Source organism: Myotis brandtii, unplaced genomic scaffold, assembly GCF_000412655.1.
Source record: "Myotis brandtii unplaced genomic scaffold, ASM41265v1 scaffold82, whole genome shotgun sequence".
In the NCBI taxonomy this organism is placed as follows: Eukaryota; Metazoa; Chordata; class Mammalia; order Chiroptera; family Vespertilionidae; genus Myotis; species Myotis brandtii.
The window spans coordinates 8892808-8914914 of record NW_005371324.1 but is presented as its reverse complement, the minus strand read 5'-3'; the positions used below and the strand labels follow the sequence as shown (position 1 = coordinate 8914914).

Sequence of the window (22107 nt, the reverse complement as noted above, 5' to 3'; positions counted from 1 at the left end):
GCAACCTCCCCATCGACCCTGCCTTGAGTGTGACAGGGGGCGGTGACCCAACCCCCCAATCGGCCCTACCCTGAGCGTGACTGAGGGTGGCATCGCAACCTCCCGATCTGCCCTGCTCTGTGCATGACAGGAGGCGGCGCCTCAACTCCCCAATCAGCCCTGCTCTGAGCCCGACCAGGAGCTGCACCTAGGGACTGGGCCTGCCCTCTGCCACCCGGGAGCAAGCCTAAGCCAGCAGGTCATTATCTCCCGAGGGGTCCCAGACTGCGAGAGGGCACAGGATGGGCTGAGGGACCCCCTCTTCCCCCACCCGAGTGCACAAATTTTTGTGCACCGGGCCTCTAGTATTTTTTATAAAATTCTATTAAACCACTGATATTCAGTCAAACCTCTATTAATGTTAATAGCTTAAGCAATTGTATATTGCTGATATAAGTGAAGAGTTTGGAAAAAATTGAGGCAAAGTCCTTGACCTTAAATATAATTCATATTTTTCTGTTTTTAAACAACATTTCTTTAAATTATAAAGTACCTAAGTCTAAACCTCAAGGTATAGTCTGCAAGCATTGTCAGCTAGTAAACAAATATTTCCTGTGCAACAAATGTCTGCCACTGTATACTTATCCCTAAGAGAGTGAATACCTTCGGCAAACCTGTTGTTCCAGATGTGTAAAGAATATATAGTGGATGTTCCGAAAGAACAGGTACACAATCGTGTGACTGTGCTTTTGCCATCTCTTCATCCCAATCAAGGTCACGACCCGGAGCCAAAGGAACTGTCTCCTAGGGAGCAAAAATTTGGGAACAGGCATTGAATAAAGATTAAAATCAGAAAACAATGTTAGTCTGAGCATCTGACTTACAATCTGGGCTGTCTACATAGCTCTAAATATCAGATTTATAAATATCTCTGATAAATGTTAATAAAAAGTCCAACAGTTGCCGTTGGCTTTGAATCTGGGGTTAACCTTAAGAAACTCAATGTGATGCAGTCATGTTTTCATCAACAAAGCTTAACATGCTTTCATAAATGTGTTTTCACTATTAACTTTATAAACTAATTTCTTTTTTTGTAACCAATTTCTTTTCCTTTGGAACTATCATCTTTACAATCAAATGTCAACTAATCCATTAAGATTTCTCTTTATACAAGGGTCATTTAGGAATAATATTGTGACTGTCTTTCAAAATGAGAGAATATTACATCCTTTTTAAGGGTAGGGGAAAAATCTACTTTTGTTTTTTCAAGAAGAAAAATCAGTCTTAAAAATTAATGAGGGTATGTGATATATCTAAAATGCTCTCCAAGTTTCCCTCCATCTATGTCATTGATTCACATGGTAAAAATGTTTGAGTTTTTCTTTTTTTTTCTTACAACCAAGCTCTGTGTTATAAACTTTATGATATCAGAGTCATGAGTTAGACACATATACCTTAAAAGAAGGTAGGCAGACCTCTTTACAACTTGTGCTAGTGAAATAGGCCAGATAGGTGAAGACTAAGGAAGTGGCTTATGGAAAAATTACCTTCATGGAGAGTTACATCTATTTAAGTAGAGTTAAGATCCAGCACATGTCAAGTTATTTTCTGAAATGATAACTAAACTCAAGATCAGGAAGCTTACAGTTGGTAAACTTGTTAGTATAGACACAAGGCAAGGCTACACATTCCTTGGTGAAAGTTAGTAAGATCTGCCTAGACTATAGGTAATCATCATTCATCAAGGTGAAGCTAAACCCAGAGACTATGAGAGATTTAGAAGAGCCAGGCCATTTCTGTTTTGGGGGGCTCCTTAGTGTTTTGATCAGGGTTGTTAAATTGGTCATATCTTTAAATGCAAACATTTATGAATTAACACTTCAATATAAGATCACAACTGCAATGCCTATATGAATAAACACACTGATAAATAGCAATTTAAATTGACTTTCATGAAGGTGAAGTTTTAGGCACCTTCAGCCTCACTTTGAAAAACCCTAGTATGTCACTTAGATAAGTGAAAATAGTTAACAGTGACCAAATTGTATATTTTTTTTCATTTGTTTTTATGCATCAGACAAACATAACAAATTTCAAATTATCAAGCCTTTGACATCATATTACAGAACTTTAAAAAAAATCACAGTGCACAATTAAAAATGCCAACTGAGTCATCACAAAAATAATTATAAATCAAGTGAAATGAAGACTTGAATGAGTGGTTATTTTTCAGGCTAAGAACCACAGGCATGTGTGTAAAACAGATATGATAAAAGGAAGAGAGGAAAAAATTCAACACTAACTTTTACATATATACATTTACCTCTATACACAAGGCCTTCTTAGTCGTTAACATTCTTAAAAGGCAATAATTGGGACAACAGTAGAGCTGACTGCTAGTATATTCTTTTGATTCGCTTGCCTGAGGCTTAGGAGGGTCAGCCAGGTTTTTATCTCCCCTGGCAAAAAAGCAAATCTGGTTAATGAAAGACTCCACTAAGCTTCAATTTGTGTCTCCCTAAAGTCAAAGTAAAGCCAGTCCATTGGGCTTAATTACTGCCTGCACAGCAGTTCTAATATGAAGAACAAGAGACATCCAAAGCCTTCATCTAAAATAAAGGTATGTCAAAATAGAAGGAGGGGTCTTTAAAAAAAGGGAGAGGAAAAGAAAGGGAGACAGTTATGTATGGGAGGGGGAGAGGAAGAATGTATCCCTACTCATTAAGAGGAAAGAGATTTGCACTAGAAAAATCTGGTGTGTTATAAAGTAAAAGAAATATGTTGGTTAAAAGTTATTTAACTGGAATTCAAATCTTGACTCTACCACCTTACTAGGTATGACTTTGGGCTATGATTTCTCCATGACTCGCTTTCTTCATCTGCTAAATGAGGCTAGTGATAGCATCTACTTTATGCGTTTGTGAGAATTAAATAAGAAGTATTTGAAAGTACTCAGCATCAGACCTGGCATAAGTTCTTTATAAATTCTACATGAATTCATACATGTGTGAATAGCACACACATACCCACATAAATGCTTGTGTGTGTGTGTGTGTATGTTCCTTCCCTTCTCTAATCTTCTCTCACCCAAAGACTTCTTTATTGCTGACATTGCATTCCCTGATTTAGAGCAACAAACCTTTTTTAAAAATATGCTTGAGGTCATCTGAAAGAAACTTAAAATTCTTCTTTGACACAGTAAGAATATTAAAATCATTGAATGCAGCAATTCATGATCCACAGACAACTAAAACTTTACACAGGAATTTAATGTGGTGAAGAGAATTGCTAGGTGGTAATCAAAATGACATAATTTTTACTGCTCTCTGTTCTTACATCTTATCATTTAAGCATTTTTTGCAGATAAGCTCTCAAGAGTTCCACAAAATTATACATTATCATTTCCACTCTAGTAATTTTTTCTTATGCAAAAAAATTTAATCTGCTAGAAACCCAAGTTGGTCCTACTATAAATACCTAAATATGTGCTTGAATGCAAAAAGAAGGTCCAATTTACTAGGAAAAGCAATTGCAATATATATTCATTGATGTATTATACTGTTTTTTTTTCCTTCATGGATCACAGAATAATGTATCTGTTTAGAATATTCAAATATTGTTTTCCTAAATACAATTTTTACTTCTGAACTAAATACCTCTTTAAAGTTTTAAAAAATAATTTACATACACAATGATCATATCTTTCCACAAGGCAGGATAGCTCAGGGAGTAGGCAGGCAGTCAGAGTGCATGCATTCAGGTCATGACCCTGACACTAGCTGGGTACGTTTCTCTCTCTTCATCCAATTCCTTTTCTTTAAAATAAGAATAATGCTATCACCTAGTCCTAGGTCACAGTTACCCAGAGGATTTTTTTAAATGATTCACTAGTAGAGTGTCTTAAAAATCATATGGTAGGCAGTCAGTAAGTGTTACTAGCACTATTATTATGGCTATAATTTATATTAATAAATGATATCCCAGTAGACTATACAGACAATGAACTCAATAATAATATAGCTATTTCTGTGTTTCCACCTTTTTATTTTAAGCTAGTTTGTTTTTTATAAAGAGAGAAAGTATCACTCATATCTAATATCTTTTTTTGCCAAAAATAGAAAGTATATTTAGGAAGTATATTTAATAGTTCATAAATTAAAGGGTTTGTATGAAATGATCAAAACAAGAATCATCCTTAGCACTTGTTATAAGCAAGAACCAAATTCAATATTCAGATTACCATATTTGGACGATTATAAATGAGAACTTTATCTGGTTTGTGTTGTCCAATTCTCAGCGCTTCTTCTAGAAGTGGCATGTATTCTACCTTCCTTCCAGGTTCAATGCCAAAGGATGCTGTAACCACCACCTTGGGCTACAATTAAAAATAAAAATAAAAAATGAGGAAGCTTAACAACCCTAATTAAGGTGATCACAGTATTTCAGGTGCAGGCAAGCAGCTTAACATTTCTAAAGAAATGCTTGAATAATTTTGTTCTCTATTGACTAAATAAATGACCTAAAAACCAATAAGCCCTTTTTAAATGTTATAAACCTAACCACTTCCACATAAATCTCACTTACCTGTTCAAAATTACACGTCAACATGCTTTCAGCTACTAAGTATGAGCTGCAAAAATGCTTTCCAAAGAAGTCATTAGGCCAGTGGATTTGCCATGAACCAGTAAAATGCAAGCTTAGGGCCCCCCTCACTTGCAGAAGCCCCATAACAGTTGGCTGTGGCTGAAGCTGGAGCATTTTCTTAGGTGGAGGGGATCGGGGTGGAGGGGCAGCCCAGTTGCTATCAGGAAGTATTTTTAACTGGTTTTGTTTTGTTTTGTTTTTATGTAAGCAGCTCTGCTTAAATGCCTAGAGACCACAGAAGGAAGGAAACCAAATCTCTGATAATTCCTTTATGATTCTTTTTTCATTCTAAATACATATTCATTTTCTATAAATATTTGTAATTTTGTTGTATTGTTTTCTTAAAAGAGCCCCCAAATAATTTAGGCTTCAACCCCACAAAGCCTGATCCTGCCTCTGTCATTAAGACACACGCGACACTTTTCTTTACCTGACAACTTGCTAGTTATTGAAGATGTACATAGATGGAGCCAAAAGGCATGCCTGGAAGAGGCCGAAGTTAGGTGACTCTCCCTCCCTCAGTACACTCTGGGCAAGCCTCAGATGTCCGACTATGTCAGTGTTCCTTCATCCCCACCACTGGACAGGAAGCTCTCCCAGGCCAAATGTGGGTCCCTTTCACCTCCGCGTCTGCTATGTCTGGCACAATGCTTGCCATACCATAAGCTCTGAATAAATATTTGTGGAGCTGAACCAAAACTCTCCTTAATTTGCAAAAACAAACACGTCATTATTCTTTTACATACACTATTTCTTCACCAAGAAATCCAAAGCAAACAGATAATAAATTATTCAGGAGGTAGATAATCAATCGGAGATAGTGAACCTATTCCTGAATTCTAATTTCTGGTTACAACACATTTCATCTAGAGAAGGTTTATATTATGCCCAATATATGCATATACAGTACTTTCTGCTTTTTGAATATCATTTAATATTCACAGAGCTGAGGCTGCGTGCAGTTACATAGCTTGCCCCAGGTTATAAGTGGTGAAATGAGAGAGAGGCCCATTCTGTCTGATTACGGAAATATTCTCTTTTTGCTACATCAAGCTGCCTTTAGAAGGAAAAAAAAAAGTAAGTCTTATTTCCTTTTATTATATTTTTAAAGGTCAGACATTTGAATATAATTCACATTTTAATATCTTTACTACTTACAAAAATAACTCTAGATAACATTCCCTAAGATTAGAATTCTGAATAAATAAAAATTACACATCAAATTAAAAACATCTAGAATATATCAAAACTTGAATAATTTAATAAAGTCAAAATTAGACTCTCCCTCTACAAAAATAATCCTTTTTCACATTTCTATTAGTCTTTTATTAGAAGTTTTGAGACAGGATAGTAAGAAACTAAAAAAATTCCTTGGCAAGTGGAATGGGGAAACTGAGACATATAGCTGAACAACTGGCTGAGCAATTTACAGCCAGATAATAAATTGCAAGGGCAGACTTCCCTCAATCCTGGTCCCTCTTTAGTGACATTCTTTGAAGGTGAACTTTCTGACCAGAGAATAACCCTGATACATTCATTTTTATGAATCAGCATATGAAAGGACACATTTGGAAAGCTGATGAATAGTCTATTGAGATCCTCACTTGAGAGCTCCCCTAAAATTCTAGTCTTTAGAAAGTAGATTAAACAAACTTTAAAACAAGGGACCCAGTGGGCACTTGCTCTCTTGAACATGGCTGCACCTTCTCTTCAGGCATGTATCTTTGCTTTCTCTCTCCTGAGCGCTAAGGGTCCCCATGAGACTTGCAAGCAGGGAAGCAGTGGGTAGTGGCAGCTTGTCCCAGGCTAATCCCCTGAACCCATCTCCAAGGGCCCTCTTTCTGCCTCTGTTATTTGTTTCCTGAGGCCACACTTCTGACTCTGCGACTTTCTTTCTAAAAGGCCAACGCATCTCTCTGAGCAACCTGCTCTAATATTCTCTTCCAGAATACTTTTGCTTTGCATGCTAAATGAACTTCCTCCTGCACTAGAGTTCTTGGTTCTGAATTCTTTCTTTGCCAAACTCAAGAACTGAGAGCCACTAACAGTTTTATTTGGTCTTGACTGACTTATTGCAATATATTCTTACCATCTTCTGTTTAAAATATAACTTTTTCTTCAGCCTATTTATTTGAAAATCATGACATCAAAATCATCCCTGATTTCAACTATTAATTGTATCAAAATACCTCAGATATACATCTCTATCTCCATCTTCTTGCTTTTAATTTGACATGATTAAAAGTCTTGCCCATAAAATAATGCATTTATTGCATAAAATTCTTAAAATGTGGTGTGTGTGTGTGTGTGTGTGTGTGTGTGTGTGTGTGTGTGTGTGTGTGATAACAACTCCTCCACTGGTATAGCATACATTTTATAAATACTTATTTTTTTTATACATCTCAATTTCCCCACATCATATGAAATTTTACAAGAAGGAAAGAATACATCTCATACCTTTATCCAAATGGTGTTTAGACTTCTGCAGGTAAAAAACTGGAGTCTATACCTTCCTCAGAGAGGTCCCCACTGCCCACTGATTTGCAGGTCAGTGATTGACTGATATTTCCCTCTAGATTTCCCTTCATAAGCACTAACTCAACATGTTTAAAAAAGAGAGAGAGAAAGAGAAATCCAGCCAGTTAATCCACAAACCAGCTTCTAGTTCTAATAAATGATCTGTTCCAAATGAAGTCAGACATGCAAAACTTCACTGTATGCCTAGCACTCAGGGGACCTTCAATACACAGGGTGTCCCCAAAGTGTATACATACTTTAAGTAATTATAAAGGCAGTAGTTATTAAAAGACATTTCATTTTCAAAATGTAATAGAATCTACAGACATTGTGTGTATACACTAGTTTCCTTCCTTGTTAAGAATGTCTCATCTTGGGCTTATAAAACTCTAAGGCAGTGGTTCTCAACCTTCCTAATGCCGCGACCCTTTAATACAGTTCCTCATGTTGTGGTGACCCCCAACCATAAAATTATTTCCATTGCTACTTCATAACTGTAATTTTGCTACTGTTATGAATCGTAATGTAAATATCTGATATGCAGGATGTATTTTCATTGTTACAAATTGAACATAATTAAAGCATAGTGATTACTCACAAAAACAATATGTAATTATATATGTGCTTTCCGATGGTCTTAGGCGACCCCTGTGAAAGGGTCATTCGACCCCCAAAGGGGTCGCGACCCACAGGTTGAGAACCACTGCTCTAAGGTAAATCATCTTTTACTCTTTATTTTAAAAAAGAGTTTATTGGTTTTTAGAGAGAGAGGAAGGGAGAGGGACAGATTGAAACATCTATAGAGAGTGAAACAACAATCTGCCATCTCCCACACACCCCACACTGGAGATGGAGCCCAAAACCTGGTTATGCACCCTTGACCAGGAATGGCACTGACAACCTCCTTTGTGCACGGGACAATGCCCAAGCAACGGAGCCACATGTGCCAGGGAAATCATCTCTTAGTCTTGTAACAAACAACCTTCCTTTCTTCATCTCCCCACTGCCATTACTCGCCTGTACATTGCCCATTGCCTCACAAACAGACCACCTACCAAAGGTTCTTATTCCAGCCTCTCACCTCTATCCCACTCATCATATGGAAAGACTTGCCTCCTCTTAACATTGCTTAAAACAGGACACTTGTCTGCTCAAAACCTTTGACTAGACAAGGTCTACAGGATCCAGTTTAGACAGAAACTGCCTTTGCAAGGTCACCTCTGTCCCTCTTCAGTCACACTGGTCTATTCACTAGCCTCCAAATGAATTTTACGCTTTCTTACCTCTAATGCTAGACTTATATTGTTTTTCTCTCCTTTTGGATCCCATGAGGTCATTCTCTTCAACTAGCTCAATTTTAGCCAAGATCTAAGTACAATCTCACTTCCTTTGACCACCCAACTAAAAGAAATCTCACTTCTTTGACCATCCAACTGAAAGAAATCAGGGGTCTGCAAACTATGGTTGAGAGCCACACCTTGCCCACTGCTATGAGTTTTTCTACGTAGCCTCTAAGACTGCTTTTGTGCTACAACAGAAGTGCTCAGTAGTTGCAACAGAAACCATGTGACCCACATGCTTAAAATGTTTACTATCTGTAACATACAAAAAAAAAATTTCTGATCAATGCTCTAAATCAGTGGTTCTCAACCTTCTGGCCCTTTAAATACACTTCCTCACGTTGTGACCTAACCATAAAATTATTTTCATTGCTACTTCATAACTGTAATGTTGCAACTGTTATGAATCGTAATGTAAATACCTGATATGCAGGATGGTTTTAGGCAACCCCTGTGAAAGGGTTGTTTGACCGCCAAAGGGGTTGCGACCCACAGGTTGAGAACCGCTGCTCTAAATTAATAAAATAATAATAGCTAGGTTTATTTTATGAGTCCTCTTATCAAGCACCCTTATCAAGTTTATTTAGCATCCAATTTAAACTTGCACCCTTATCAAGTTTATTTAGCATCCAATTTAAACTTGCCACTCTACTCCTCACTGACACCCTCTCTTATCCTCCGTGCTACCCCACCATTTCTGGAAGCATAGAGTATAAAACTAGTTATGTGTCCCCACCATTGGATAAGTATCATTTATTTTCCTGTTCCAAGGATAGTACCAAGCACATAGTGGGAGCTTAATAAATATATGTTGAATAAATAAATTAGTTATTAGTTATTTTACTTGTCTTATACACTCAAATATATGTCACACTAACTTATATTTTATATTCCTCACTGCACCTAGCAAGATGCCTTTCATGTACGAATGACGCAAAAATAAAATTTTGATTAACAGATATATTCCAAAGAAAAAGTAAACTTTAGGGTATCCTGTATTAAAGGAGGATCTAATAAGTACAGATCACTCTTGGATGATTCATCCGCAGATATGGCTGTCCTATACACACTACTGCTTGATTTCTCCAAATAAAGCACTTACCTTTGCATGATCAATGCGGGTACTTAGTTCTTTGGATGCAAATCCCCCAAATATGAGACTGTGGATGGCTCCTATCCGGGCGCATGCCAGCATGGTATAGATTGCCTGAGGGATCATGGGCATGTAGATAACCACAGTGTCACCTTTCTGGACACCATGCTTGACCAAAACACCAGCCAGCTTAGAGACCTGTAACAAAATCATTAGATCAGCAAAGTGTTTTCTGTGTTCTTTTATTAAAAAGTTAAGTAGGTAACACAAGAAGATGATCGCCCTCTTGGTAGTGAAATAAAGAAGCCTGAGATCCATTTTTGATGATGATGATGATGGTTTAGATCAGTGGTTCCCAAACTTATTTGGCCTACCGCCCCCTTTCCAGAAAAAATATTACTCAGTGCCCCCTGGAAATTAATTTTTTTAAAATTTTAATAGCAATTAAACAGAAAGATATATGTATTAATGTTTCTACCTTTTTCATAAAATATAGTAAAGAAAGGTGTAAATTAGAAACATTGAAGTTTCAAATTATGAAACTATTTATTGAACTCAGAATAGAAAGGTAATACAAAAAAAGTTAAAACAAATGCACCTGTGGCCATCACCGCCCCCCTGGATCGCTGCAGCACCCACCAGGGGGCGGTAGCGCCCACTTTGGGAATCACTGGTTTAGATAGTGACAATAATAGCAGACATCTGTATTATAACAATTGACTACAAACCAGCTTACTATTATTAGACCATATGAACTTCATGGCTTAAATGGCTTAATTATTCATATAACAACATGTATTCTGAGCAATTATTACATGTCATATGTTGTATACAGAGTTGGGAACACGACATTGAAAAGCAAAGACAAACTTGTTCCGGTGGAGCTTTCATTCTAAAGGTAAATCAGTCACATGAATAGAAAATTAAAATGATTATAGATTTAGATATATGTTGGGTTAACTGTTGAAGAAAATAAGTATGTATTATAAAAGAAAACAAATCACTTATACACTTATAAGGTAAAAAGACAAAGTGCATTATTATTATTATTTATATTTTAAAGATAAGGTAACTGAGGCTCGGAGATAATAAATAGCTAATCAGAGGTGAGAGAGCTAGAAACTGGTGTAGCCAAGATATCATCACAGTTCTTTTGACTTCATGCTCTTTGCCTCAAGTCAATTATTTTTCTTCATAGTTTTTATGCTAATTATCTATACAAAGTGACAGCCCTCTATATTGACACCAAATATACAAATGTCTTTATTCTCCTAACATGTGTTTTTGCAATTTCTAGTAATAAAAACAAAACAGATCATAAGTCCATACATGATATAATTTATTGCAAGAAACCTTTCCCTGGGCAATTACCTCCCGTGGGAGGTATGCCCAGACCTAATAGAATAAGACATTCACCCTTTCTTTATTTTAAAAATATATATTGAGTACCTATATATGCCAGACACTGTTTTTTGAAACATTAGTAAACAAAATTAGATAAAGGTCTTTATCCTCAGAGTGCTTATGTTTTAGCAAAAGAAATATTTATAATAAACATAAGTAAATTATGCATTATGTTAAAGGTAATCAGTGCTATTGAGTAGAGGGGAGTAGAGCAAAGTAGAGGGGATTGGAAGTGCAGGGGGTATAATTCTCAATGGGACAAACAGAATAGACCTCACTAAGAAAGTGACATTTTAGCCAAGACATGTGGCAGGTTGAGAATAAGTGTATATCTGTAAGTTTACTATTTCAGGCAGAGAGAATACCAGTACAAAGGTGTCAGGGTGGTCAGATGTAATGACAAAAGGGAACAGCAGGGAGAGTAGGGGATCTGGATCAGAAAAAAAAAAGGAAAAATATGGTTGTAGATCAGGTCAGACAGCTAAAAGGGCCTGCAGGGATCCGGTGGGTGACTGGGAGGAATATGTTATGTTCAAGATAATGAGCAGAGAAGGCCTGAAAGAAAGAAGTAGGCCACACGGCTATTTGTGGTTCCTTTCACTTCACTCTGCCTCTCCTACTTTTTGAACAAGTTTAAAGGATCTGAATCTTGATCATTCTTAATTATTTTTTTCTTTTGATTTACTTCCTCTGTTCAGATGGGGAAAGATGTAGTCAAGGTTAAGAATGTTGGTGAAAGAAAGTAACAACTATCTAAGCATCTTATTCTCCGCTACATTGCAAACTATAATTCAGTGCTACTTTTTAAGAACTCAAAGCTGCCCCGTAGAAAGTTACAAGAAGGACACATCAAAATAATATAAATTATGCACTTAAATTCTATGTGGAATTCAGAACCAAGATAAACACTGAAAAGTCATATCCAAACATCTGTGTGCAATCTCTGCAGAAAGTGACCATGCTCCGTGATGATGTTACTGCACTTCTCATTTAAGGCACAGCAGCAGGAGAGACCAACAAGAAGGGCTTGTCCTATTTACAGCTATTACCTCAGCATCTCCATAGTGTCTGTTGATGAATAAAATACAATATTCAACAAGACTCAAGCTAGCAATAATTCAGCAACTTTATATTCCAGTTCCACTTCATAATGTTGTTGAAAGATGCCAACATTTTTTCTGTTCTCTAAAAGAAGTAAAATAAATAAATTCAAGACTGCCCTCGCCAGTTTGGCTCAGTGACTAGAGCATCCGCCCTGGGACTGAAGGGTCCCAGGTTTGATACTGGTCAAGGGCATCTACCTAGGTTGCAGGCTTGATCCCTGGTCCTGGTCCGGTCAGGGGTGGGAAGCAACCAATCAATGTGTCTCTCACATTGATGTTTCTCTCCGTGTGTCTCTCCCTCTCCCTTCTACTCTCTCTAGAAATCAATGGGAAAATATCCTCAGGTGAGGATTAACAAAACAAACAAACAAACAAACAAACAAATAAATAAATTCAAGATCTTTTTTGAAAGAAAGATCTAAAACTGGACAAATGTTATTCCAAAATACATGTGAGCCAACATATTAAAATTAGACGGTTTCATATACAAACGCAGCTTTCTAGTTTCTCTAGAAAAATTGGAAGGTCTAACAACACTGGGTTCCTGTTCTTGAATGACAACAATCGATTGAACCTGCTCAGTTTGCCATACAGCTCGCCATTCCCTGGGTCTATTTATCACGGAGCTTGCATTTTTCTTTCCGTTCTGAATTTAAAATGTATTGTCTACATCCTGTTTATGTTATGTGCTTACACCAGACTTTCATAACCACAGAATATGATATATGCCAATAATTGATTTTTCTCCCACCCACTTCTTCCATTTATATTGTCTGCTTGGCTCCTGTAGGCATGAGTTGTTAACCACTGTCCAGAAGACAACCCTTGTCAAATTAGGCTGCACCAGATCTCTATAACCGCTAGAGGGCGGGCATTTGGCCTAGTTTACCTTGCTTCTTGCAGCTAATCCTCAGTGTTTTGATATTTTGCTAACCATATCACAGATGCCCTAAAGACAAAAGTTTTATATAATCAATAGAGTAAATTTATTTTGTAGTTCTTGTTAGGGGTAAATGTCACTCTAGTAAAATTATCTATTGTAACTTCTAAATTTAAAACATATATGTATATATATGAGAAAATGAATGGGAAAATATGTTTCTGATGAGACTTCTAGTAAATAGGCTTATGAAAAATAAAACAGTAGCTCACAGCAAGAAAAAAATAAATGGACATTGATTTAATTTTAAAATATTTAATGTTTCATTAAAAATATTCCTTATGAATATTAAATCAAGAGTTGGTTAATATGAGAGCCCCAGAGCAAAATACTTAATAGTCTTGTCTCAGATGCAAATAAAATCATTTTGAAGATAAGCGTAGGCTACAGTGAGCGATACGAGGGAAAATCTAGAAATCCCAGTCACCCAGGAGTTCACAATAACTCAAATAAAGTGCTATGAAATTTTAACACAAAGGGCGATTGCTATTTCAGGGTTCACCTTGTTTTTATTGACTTTCAAATTTAAAAAAAATTATCAAGAGAAGAAAAACGGATATTATTTTTATTCAATGGCATCTATATTCTTATCGTACCATAGATGTCTCAGTATACAGATAATTTTTATTATTTTTCCAAAGGTAAAATATGTTCACGCATATCTTGTATAACCTTTTTCAACTGAGGAAAAAGTTAAATCATCTGCAATTCACCCGATCCGTATTCATCTTTGCACCTTCTTAAATATGCGTTTTAATTTATCAACAACTCAACAGCTTTACGTCAGGCATACACCACTCAATTTGGTTTCTATGCCGACATCAAAGACAGTGCATATCCCATGCAATCATGGCCAGGCTGTGCTCCTCTGCCAGAGTGAGGATAACGGAGCTGCGAAGGAAGGCTGGCGACACAAAACACATGATATATTAATTTAGATACGACATTGCTCGCTTCTTTCCACTAAGAGTATGTGAAGTATCCTGTCGCTGATTCCATTTTGTATATAGTATCTGCTCTGTGTCCTATACAAAGTCAAGTCTGCAGATGCAAAAATGAGGAAGACATGGTCATTAAAGCAAATACATTCAGAGTCCAGGAGAAAAGAGTGTGGCCCCAAGAGGGGCCACGTATTCAACCTGACAAGCTCAGGAGAGGCCTACATGGTGGCCTGCATGGTGGCCTTACAAACTCAGAGACCCCAACCACACAGGATGGTCTGAAATTAAAATGTCCCACCTAAAAGTGAGTCAAGTGGGTAATCAAAGTGGGTATTTTCCTATTTTGCCTTCTCCCACCTCCCTAATGTACCCCCAGTGAATTTCATGTAACCCCCCTTAGACAGCCTCCTTTGATTCTAGTGTGTAAAATAAGCAATGAAACTGCCATTCTGGGGAGCATTTTCTCAATCCCTTGGCATCTTGCTTCCTGGCAACTGTAGTCAGTTTGCCTCAAATAAACTCATAAAAATTCTTACAGGTTTAGATGTTTCTTTTTTGCTTCCCGGCAATTGTAGTCAGTTTGCCTCAAATAAACTCATAAAAATTCATACAAGTTTGGATGTTTCTTATGTTGACAATAGCATACATAAATAGTAATGCTAAAATAAGAAAATGCAACAACAGATATTCATGTAATGTAACATAGTATACTCATATATTTGTTTTACCCGCAAAGTAAAACTTTAAATTTTCTATAATAATTAAAGCATAATATGCAAATCCACTGAACAGCTGAACAGGGGAACGACCGTCTAGATGAATGACCTTCCAGACGAAGTCGGGGCTGCGAAGGCCTACTCTTGCACAAATTTTGTGCATCAGGCCTCTAGTAGAATTATAAAGTAAAAACATCCTAGTACAAATAATGAAAAAGATTTCAATAAAGTTTTTATTTATTCACTCTGCAAAATCTTCATCCAAAAGAAGCCTGTGGATTAGTATAATTTCATGAGCAAATGCCCATAACACAAATATAAACATTAGTGGAAACCAACCAAACACTATGTTCTAAAGCAGTGATGGCGAACCTGTGACACGTGTGTCATAGGTGACATGCAAACTCATTTTTTGGTTGATTTTTCTTTGTTAAATGGCATTTAAGTATATAAAATAAATATCAAAAATATAAATCTTTGTTTTACTATGGTTGCAAATATCAAAAAATTTCTATATGTGACATGGCACCAGAGTTAAGTTCGGGTTTTTCAAAATGCTGACACGCCGAGCTCAAAAGGTTCGCCATCACTGTTCTAAAGAGTATATTAGCACTTGCTTCACAAACAGCCAATGTGTCCATTGAAAGAAAATCCTGTTTATATGACAAAGATAGTGTTGGTGTCCAAATTATAGTAAACAGGCAACAATCATGGGCAACCTCAGAACCATGTCAAAGAAATCTATACAAAGAGAAGACAAGAGAAAGCATATTTTTAAGCTGCAATGATGTCACACTGCAAACCCTGGTCTAATCACTGGAAATTGAACTAATTTAAAAACCAATAATAATATCTGAGAAAATAGTTTACTAAAATTAGGGATAAATGAGCTGCTCTTCAGAATTACAGAATTTCTCACAGAAAGAGATGATTACCTAAAGTGCTTGCATTTTACTTTTAAATATATTAAGTCAATCATGTATACACACACACACACACACACACACACACGGCATACACATGTTTTGGTTTTTCTGCTTGGACACACATACAGAAGATAAAAATTTATAGTGAATCTGATACCATTGTAATTAACCTAGTTGTTAATAACAGGAAAGGAGCAAAAGGAAAGCCACATGTGATAGGCATGTCATTTGTGCAGCTTTGCCAGGGAGCTGCAGTTTAACACTCCCAGGTCTGCTCTCCACAGATCCCTGCGGGAAGGCATTGACAGGGGGGGAATAGACGCATGCCCAGTAAAGTCTGGGTGAAATAGGGAAGGTACTTGTCTGTCAGTCACATGTGGAAACAGGTGATTGGCCAGAGTAGGCGTGGCCACTGCGAGCATGGGAAGATTTGGATTATTTAACCCCCTCAACAAAGAAGTTTGCTGGGGGTTTTTTAGGACTCTTAAGACTCTTGTTGCAGGGGTCATGCTCTCTTGGCTCCCCTGCATTCGCCCACATGGTCCACAGCCATGTGGATCCCACACACAGTGGACTAATGGATGGCACTAGCCTGATGCTGAACTGGACCCGGCTCCAACATGGAAAGGAAACTCCGGACACTGGCTTTGCTTTTCGCTCTGCTGAAGCCCCAGTTATACTTCTTCCAGGACTGGATGAAGGGAAATGGGACTTTGGAAACCCAGCAATATAATTCCACACAAAGGAAAATCACTCATCCTCCCGTGCAAGTCTCAGAAAATTCTTATTATCACTATGGACAACACAGAGAAAAATATATTTTATATTTAAAAATGGAATTCTATGAAGTTTTGGAAGAAAAACTGTAAAATCTTATGTTCAAAACAGTTGAATGTATTCTAACACTGCGTTAGAATACATTTTACTAACATACGTCTCCTCAAATAATTTTCTCCAAATAAAGGAATAAATATCTTTACTCAGAATACTCGTTTTCCTCATTTCCATTTTCTTCGAGGGGGTTTCAAGCAATATTTAGTCATTTTAAGACTATGTATTTGCAAGCAAAATGAAAGTGAACTGTTTAATCCATTTAGTTCAGGCTCAAAATAACCACAATTTCAATAATCTGTATGCTTTCAATACTAATGTGATTTTCAGACTATATTTCATAGAAAATTAGTTCAATCCAACATTTCTCTGTGCATATGAGCTCAGAGGCTTGATAAAGCATGTGCTCTTCCATTTCTTTAAAATTCATATGCTGTGATTTATAAATAGGTCATCAGAATTTATCACATCTTGAAAGGGACATCTTGTTAATTTTAAAATGTACTTCTATTTAACAATTTGGCTATTGTTGACAGAGAAAATAATCCTACATCAAGGAGAAATCCAAGGTCTAAAAGACTGGAAATGACAAATGTAATTGATGCTCATTATTAACACATGACAACAGTACAGTGTATGTAATAAAAAGGGATAGAAAATAGTTAATGATTGCCTTCCCCTTTTTACCAGTTTACATTTTTCTATTCTAGGCCTTAATGGTCAAATAATAATGACTTACACCTGCTTTTACTCATTTGCTAGTTTCTGCCAAATTCCTAAATTTCATGGCATTTGTCATTTAAATCAGGTATTTGCCTGAGAAAATAAAGGATGTACAGAAAGGATAGATCAAGAATTCAGGATGAAGTAGGTAGTGAGATGGGCTGAAGAGATATAGAGATTCAATATCATATCATTCAGAACTCTATAAGTATAGATTTAGCCTAAGAACACTATGTAAAAATTTGAAAGTGTTAAATCCTCTTTAGAAGTAGGCACTTTCCATATTTTTACAATGCAATGATTATTTCAAGAAATAGGATTTTGACAATAGGGATAAAAAGAAATGATACGATTTGAGAAATACTTAGTGTAGGATGTATTGGTGATTGATGGATGCAGGGAAGGAGGGGGTGGAAGGGAAGTTTACTAGTAAGAATGGGTCCAGGTTTTTGGTTTTAGCAACTGGTTGGTTACAAATTGATGGCATTCATAATGTTGGTTCCTTGGTTTGAATTAATGTTCCCTGATAAGCTTGAAGCATGGAGGTGGAAAGGTCAGAAGTTTAAAGTAGACTTTGAAGGGCAGACACAAAACATATTAAAGACATGCTAAAGAAAAAAATGAAAATGCAGCATTGAAATCCCAGTGGATACTGAGAAACATGAATTTATAGTAAACCCATAATATCTGGAGTTATGTGATTTTTTTTTCTCTAAGAGGATTCACCATATTAAGATTGTGGACAAAAAGAGCCACATGTTAACCTGACTAGCTTAGGGAAGGCCTGTGTGGCGGCCTTGCAAACTCAGAGATCTAAAGTAACCACAAAGGATGGTCTGAAATTAAAACTTTCTAACTAAAAGCAGTTTATGGAATGTAGTCATGTCCTACACTAGAATTTTCCCTGACAAAAGTCAATCTTTACCTTAACTAAGCCTGTCAAAAAAAAAGAAAAGTCCTTTGCATCTATGATAGTGTTAATGTAAGAAACGTTCAAACCTATAAAGAACTATTGTGAGTTTATTTGAGCAGAATCTTAATACTCCCTGGCAAGTGTCAACAGTTTGGCTCAAATAAACCCACAAAAATTCTGTACAGGTTTGAGTGTTTCTTACATTAACATTACTTGGTGTAGTCAGCAGGATTCCAAAGAGGCTCACCCAGAACTATCCCATGGACCCAGACCTGGTGCTAGGATCCAGCAAAGGGCCCATTGAGCCTGCTGGTTCCTGTCCATTGGGTGAACTTGAGTGAGTTGTCTCTTGGATCCAGGACCTTCCCTTGCTTTTTGGTAGAGGGTCTGCCTTTATTTGAGCTTATTTTTAAAATCCTCAAGGTGGATCTAAGGTTAAGGGTTTACAGAACCCAGGCTAAGGCGAGACTGGAGAAAAAAAAATTGGGTGGCTGGGTTTTATTTTGGCTTTTCAATTGCAATTGCTTTCTGAGAGTCCGAGCAAAAAAACAAACAAAAAAAACCCTTGCTCATATAAATGAGAGCTGAACTCACTCAGCTCCAAAGATAAAGGGGCACAACCTCCCTAGAGCCCGAATCTCGGTGTTCTTAGGCAACTAAGAATCTTTGTGGAGGTGTCAGAGGTAATTCCTTATGACATGCAGGAGCCCCATAGGGAAGTCCTAACTCAACTGTAATTAACTGACTTGCTCCTCCAAAGGCCACCATAAGGCTTGGTCTGCCAGGGCCCCAAGCCCTTCTGGTTGTTGTAGACAGCCGGGAGAAAAACTGAGGCACATGAAAGGGTTGAATGCGACTCAAGGGCTGAGAGTCTCATGGAGCTCCACCCATAAGCAGCACACTTCAACCCATTACACAACATCCCTAGAAACTTTGCTCTGACTGCAGCTTTCCCGAGACGTCAACAAGGTTTCTATGCTCACAAATTGATGCTGCTTCAACCTTGTTTTTATATTACCTAATTGTTAGTGATTGAATATATATAAAATAACTTTATATTGTTATTATCCTCCTTATGGTTTCCTAGTAGAAACAGTATCTGCTTCCCCAGACCCCACTCCTTTATTAGATATGAAAAAACGTAGATACCTGCTAATCTTTCCTACCTACTAGACAATAACATTCTGATTGTAAGCTATGATAATAAAGTTAATGTTTTGTTGGCCACACTCACGTCTTCTTCTACTATCAATATAAGCTTTGGTACGTTTTTTTTCTGACTATATGTATCATAAAGGACCCATCTTGGGCAAAGCCCTCTAAGAACACCTCTCTAATAATTCACCTGGTAGAATTATATGTAGATCTAATCTAGATGAGTATTTTAGATGAATATTGTCTAGCTATAGGAGTGGATGAAACTACTAACTTCCCAGAAGAAAACTTAGAGCTTCTGGATAATAAAATAGTAGAAAGTCTTAATTCATCTGGCCAAACTTATAAGATACAAGTGACAATGGGTAAAGGAGGAAAACATATAATTATCTCAATAAAAATTATAATAATACATATAAAGGGTTTTATTTGGCTGGGATGCTTGTTCCCCTCAGATCCTTCCATAATATTAGACATTTTCTGTTCCTAATCAGTGTTACTGGTTTAATATTGTTGCTTTTGTTCCTGGTAAGTAAATGTTATACTAGATGCAGAAAAAAAAAAAAAAAACTTAAGACAAGCAGCAAAAAAACTCGAATCATGGAAGCTCAAAAATTAGAAATGATCCAGAATATTTTTTTAACAAGGACATAATAGGATCTGGCTACCTCCCATTCACCTGCCTTTTTATTTTGAAATAATAATAATTCGACCTTGAATGCCATCTAAGGTTATAGTCTTGCCCCATCCCTAGTGGTCGACCCTGTTCAGCAAGACAAATGCTGATACTGAGACTACCTAGGAATGAGCCTTCATAGCCCTGTGGGACTCCATTATCCAACCAAAAGTTTGGTCATCAGTGCATCCTTTGGACTGATTTATGACCAAGAAAGGGATGTGTGGAAGGGCCCACATGCTAACCTGACTAACTCAGGGAAGGCCTGCGTGGCAGCCTTGCAAACTCAGAGACCTAAAGTAACCACAAAGGATAGTCTGAAAATAAAACTTCTTAAATTAAAAAGCAGTTTATAGTGAGTAGTCATGTCCTAGGCTGGTATCTTCTCTGACAAAGATTAACTTTGCTCTTAACTGAGCCTATATAGCCTTTTTGCATCTATGTTAACATACCTTTGGAATGCCAGGGTAGCTTGTAACTTTCCTTTTTCCAGACCCCTCAGGGCACAACCAGTGCCAGGGCAAAGACAATTCCCTCATTGCTATTGTTATCCTGGTAAGTGTTGACTGTTAACTATCCTGCACCCATGTAAGTAAAAGAAACAGGTGTCTATCATTTTACTTTTTACCCAGTCCTAGAGGTTTCCCTGCTTTGCTTTCTCCCACCTCCCTAATCTATCACCAGTGGATTTCATGTAACTCACTTATGTCTCCTCCTTTGATGGTAATTCATACAAATAGGTGAAAAACTGCCATTCTCTGGAGCATTATCTCAATACATTGAAATCCCACTTCCTGGCAATTCTGCTTCCTGGCAATTGTCAACAGTTTGGCTCAAATAAACTCACAAAAATTCTTTACTGGTTTGAATGTTTCTTAGGGTTAAAATAACATACCTTTGGAATGCCAGGGCAACTCCTCTTTTAGCCAGACCCCTCAGGGGACAGCCAATACATCAGGGTGAAGACCATAAATCCTCTCACTGTTATTGTTACCATGTTCATTGTTAATGGTCCTATACCTACCTAATTAAAAAATGTATGTGTCTATCATTTTACTTTTCATCCAATCCCAGATGTTTCCCAGCTTTGCTTTCTCCCACATCATTAATCTAATCCCCAATGGATTTCACATAACCCACTTGCATCTGCTCTTTTGATTGTAATGTATAAAATTAGGTGCAAAACTGCCGTCCTCTGAAGCATTATCTCAATCCGTTGAGATTTTGCTTCCCAGCAGTCGTCGACAGTTTGGCTCAAATAAACTCACAGAAAATTCTCTATAGATTTGAATGTTTCTTACATTGACAGTACAGGAATGAAGATAGTAAAGAATTGGGCTGATTCAGGTTTGGAGTTCTACCAGGGAGGTAAGATGAAAACTATGTGGTAAAACTGAAGAATCTAACAGTATAAGTAGGGAAGTGAAAACAGAAGGGACCCTTAGTGGGTGACTGTACAAAGTCAGAACCATTTAAAATTATAGTATTTAAATGGAATTGTGTCTAAAATTGCAAACTATCTGAAAATGTGTTTTTGTTACATTGTGCAAGAATAACAGAGTTTTAAAATAGATACATACTCTGAAAGTTATAAGCTCCAATTTACATATGTCCTTTACTCCACACCCCCTGCCCCCTCCATCTACCAAAATGGCCAAACTCCAGGGTTATTTCATGCATCTGTGTCCAGCTGATCCTCACATATCCTCCTGTTGTCCTGGGGAAATTATCTATACTAATAAAAGAGAAACATGGTAATTGGCGTACGACCGCTACCCTTTTCATTGGCTAATCAGTGAGTATATGCAAATTAAAGAATAACAGAGTTTTAAAATAGATACATACTCTGAAAGTTATAAGCTCCAATTTACATATGTCCTTTACTCCACACCCCCTGCCCCCTCCATCTACCAAAATGGCCAAACTCCAGGGTTATTTCATGCATCTGTGTCCAGCTGATCCTCACATATCCTCCTGTTGTCCTGGGGAAATTATCTATACTAATAAAAGGGTAATATGCTAATTAGACCGGGAGACCTTCCAGAAGACCTTCCAGAAATCCTTCCGGACAAAGCCATGGTGGCGGGCTAAGGCAGAGGCAGTTACAGGCGATCAGGCCAGGAAGGCAGGGCAGTTGGGGGTGATCAGACCGGTGAGGGGGCAGTTGAGGGAGAGCAGGCTGGCAGGCGAGGGCAGTGGGGGCAAG

At 37.3% G+C, this 22107-nt stretch overlaps 1 protein-coding gene across 1 annotated transcript in view; it reads right to left on the bottom strand.

Moving 5' to 3' along the window:
- Positions 1-22107, bottom strand: part of ACSS3 (acyl-CoA synthetase short-chain family member 3) — a gene marked incomplete at its 5' end in the record, with an annotated part of 171505 nt that overhangs the window by 99661 nt on the left and 49737 nt on the right. Inside the window, 3 exons of the mRNA XM_005884178.2 lie at positions 643-783; positions 4220-4354; positions 9583-9771. Coding sequence (XP_005884240.1) covers positions 643-783; positions 4220-4354; positions 9583-9771 — 465 coding nt within the window. The remainder of the gene's footprint in view (positions 1-642; positions 784-4219; positions 4355-9582; positions 9772-22107) is intronic.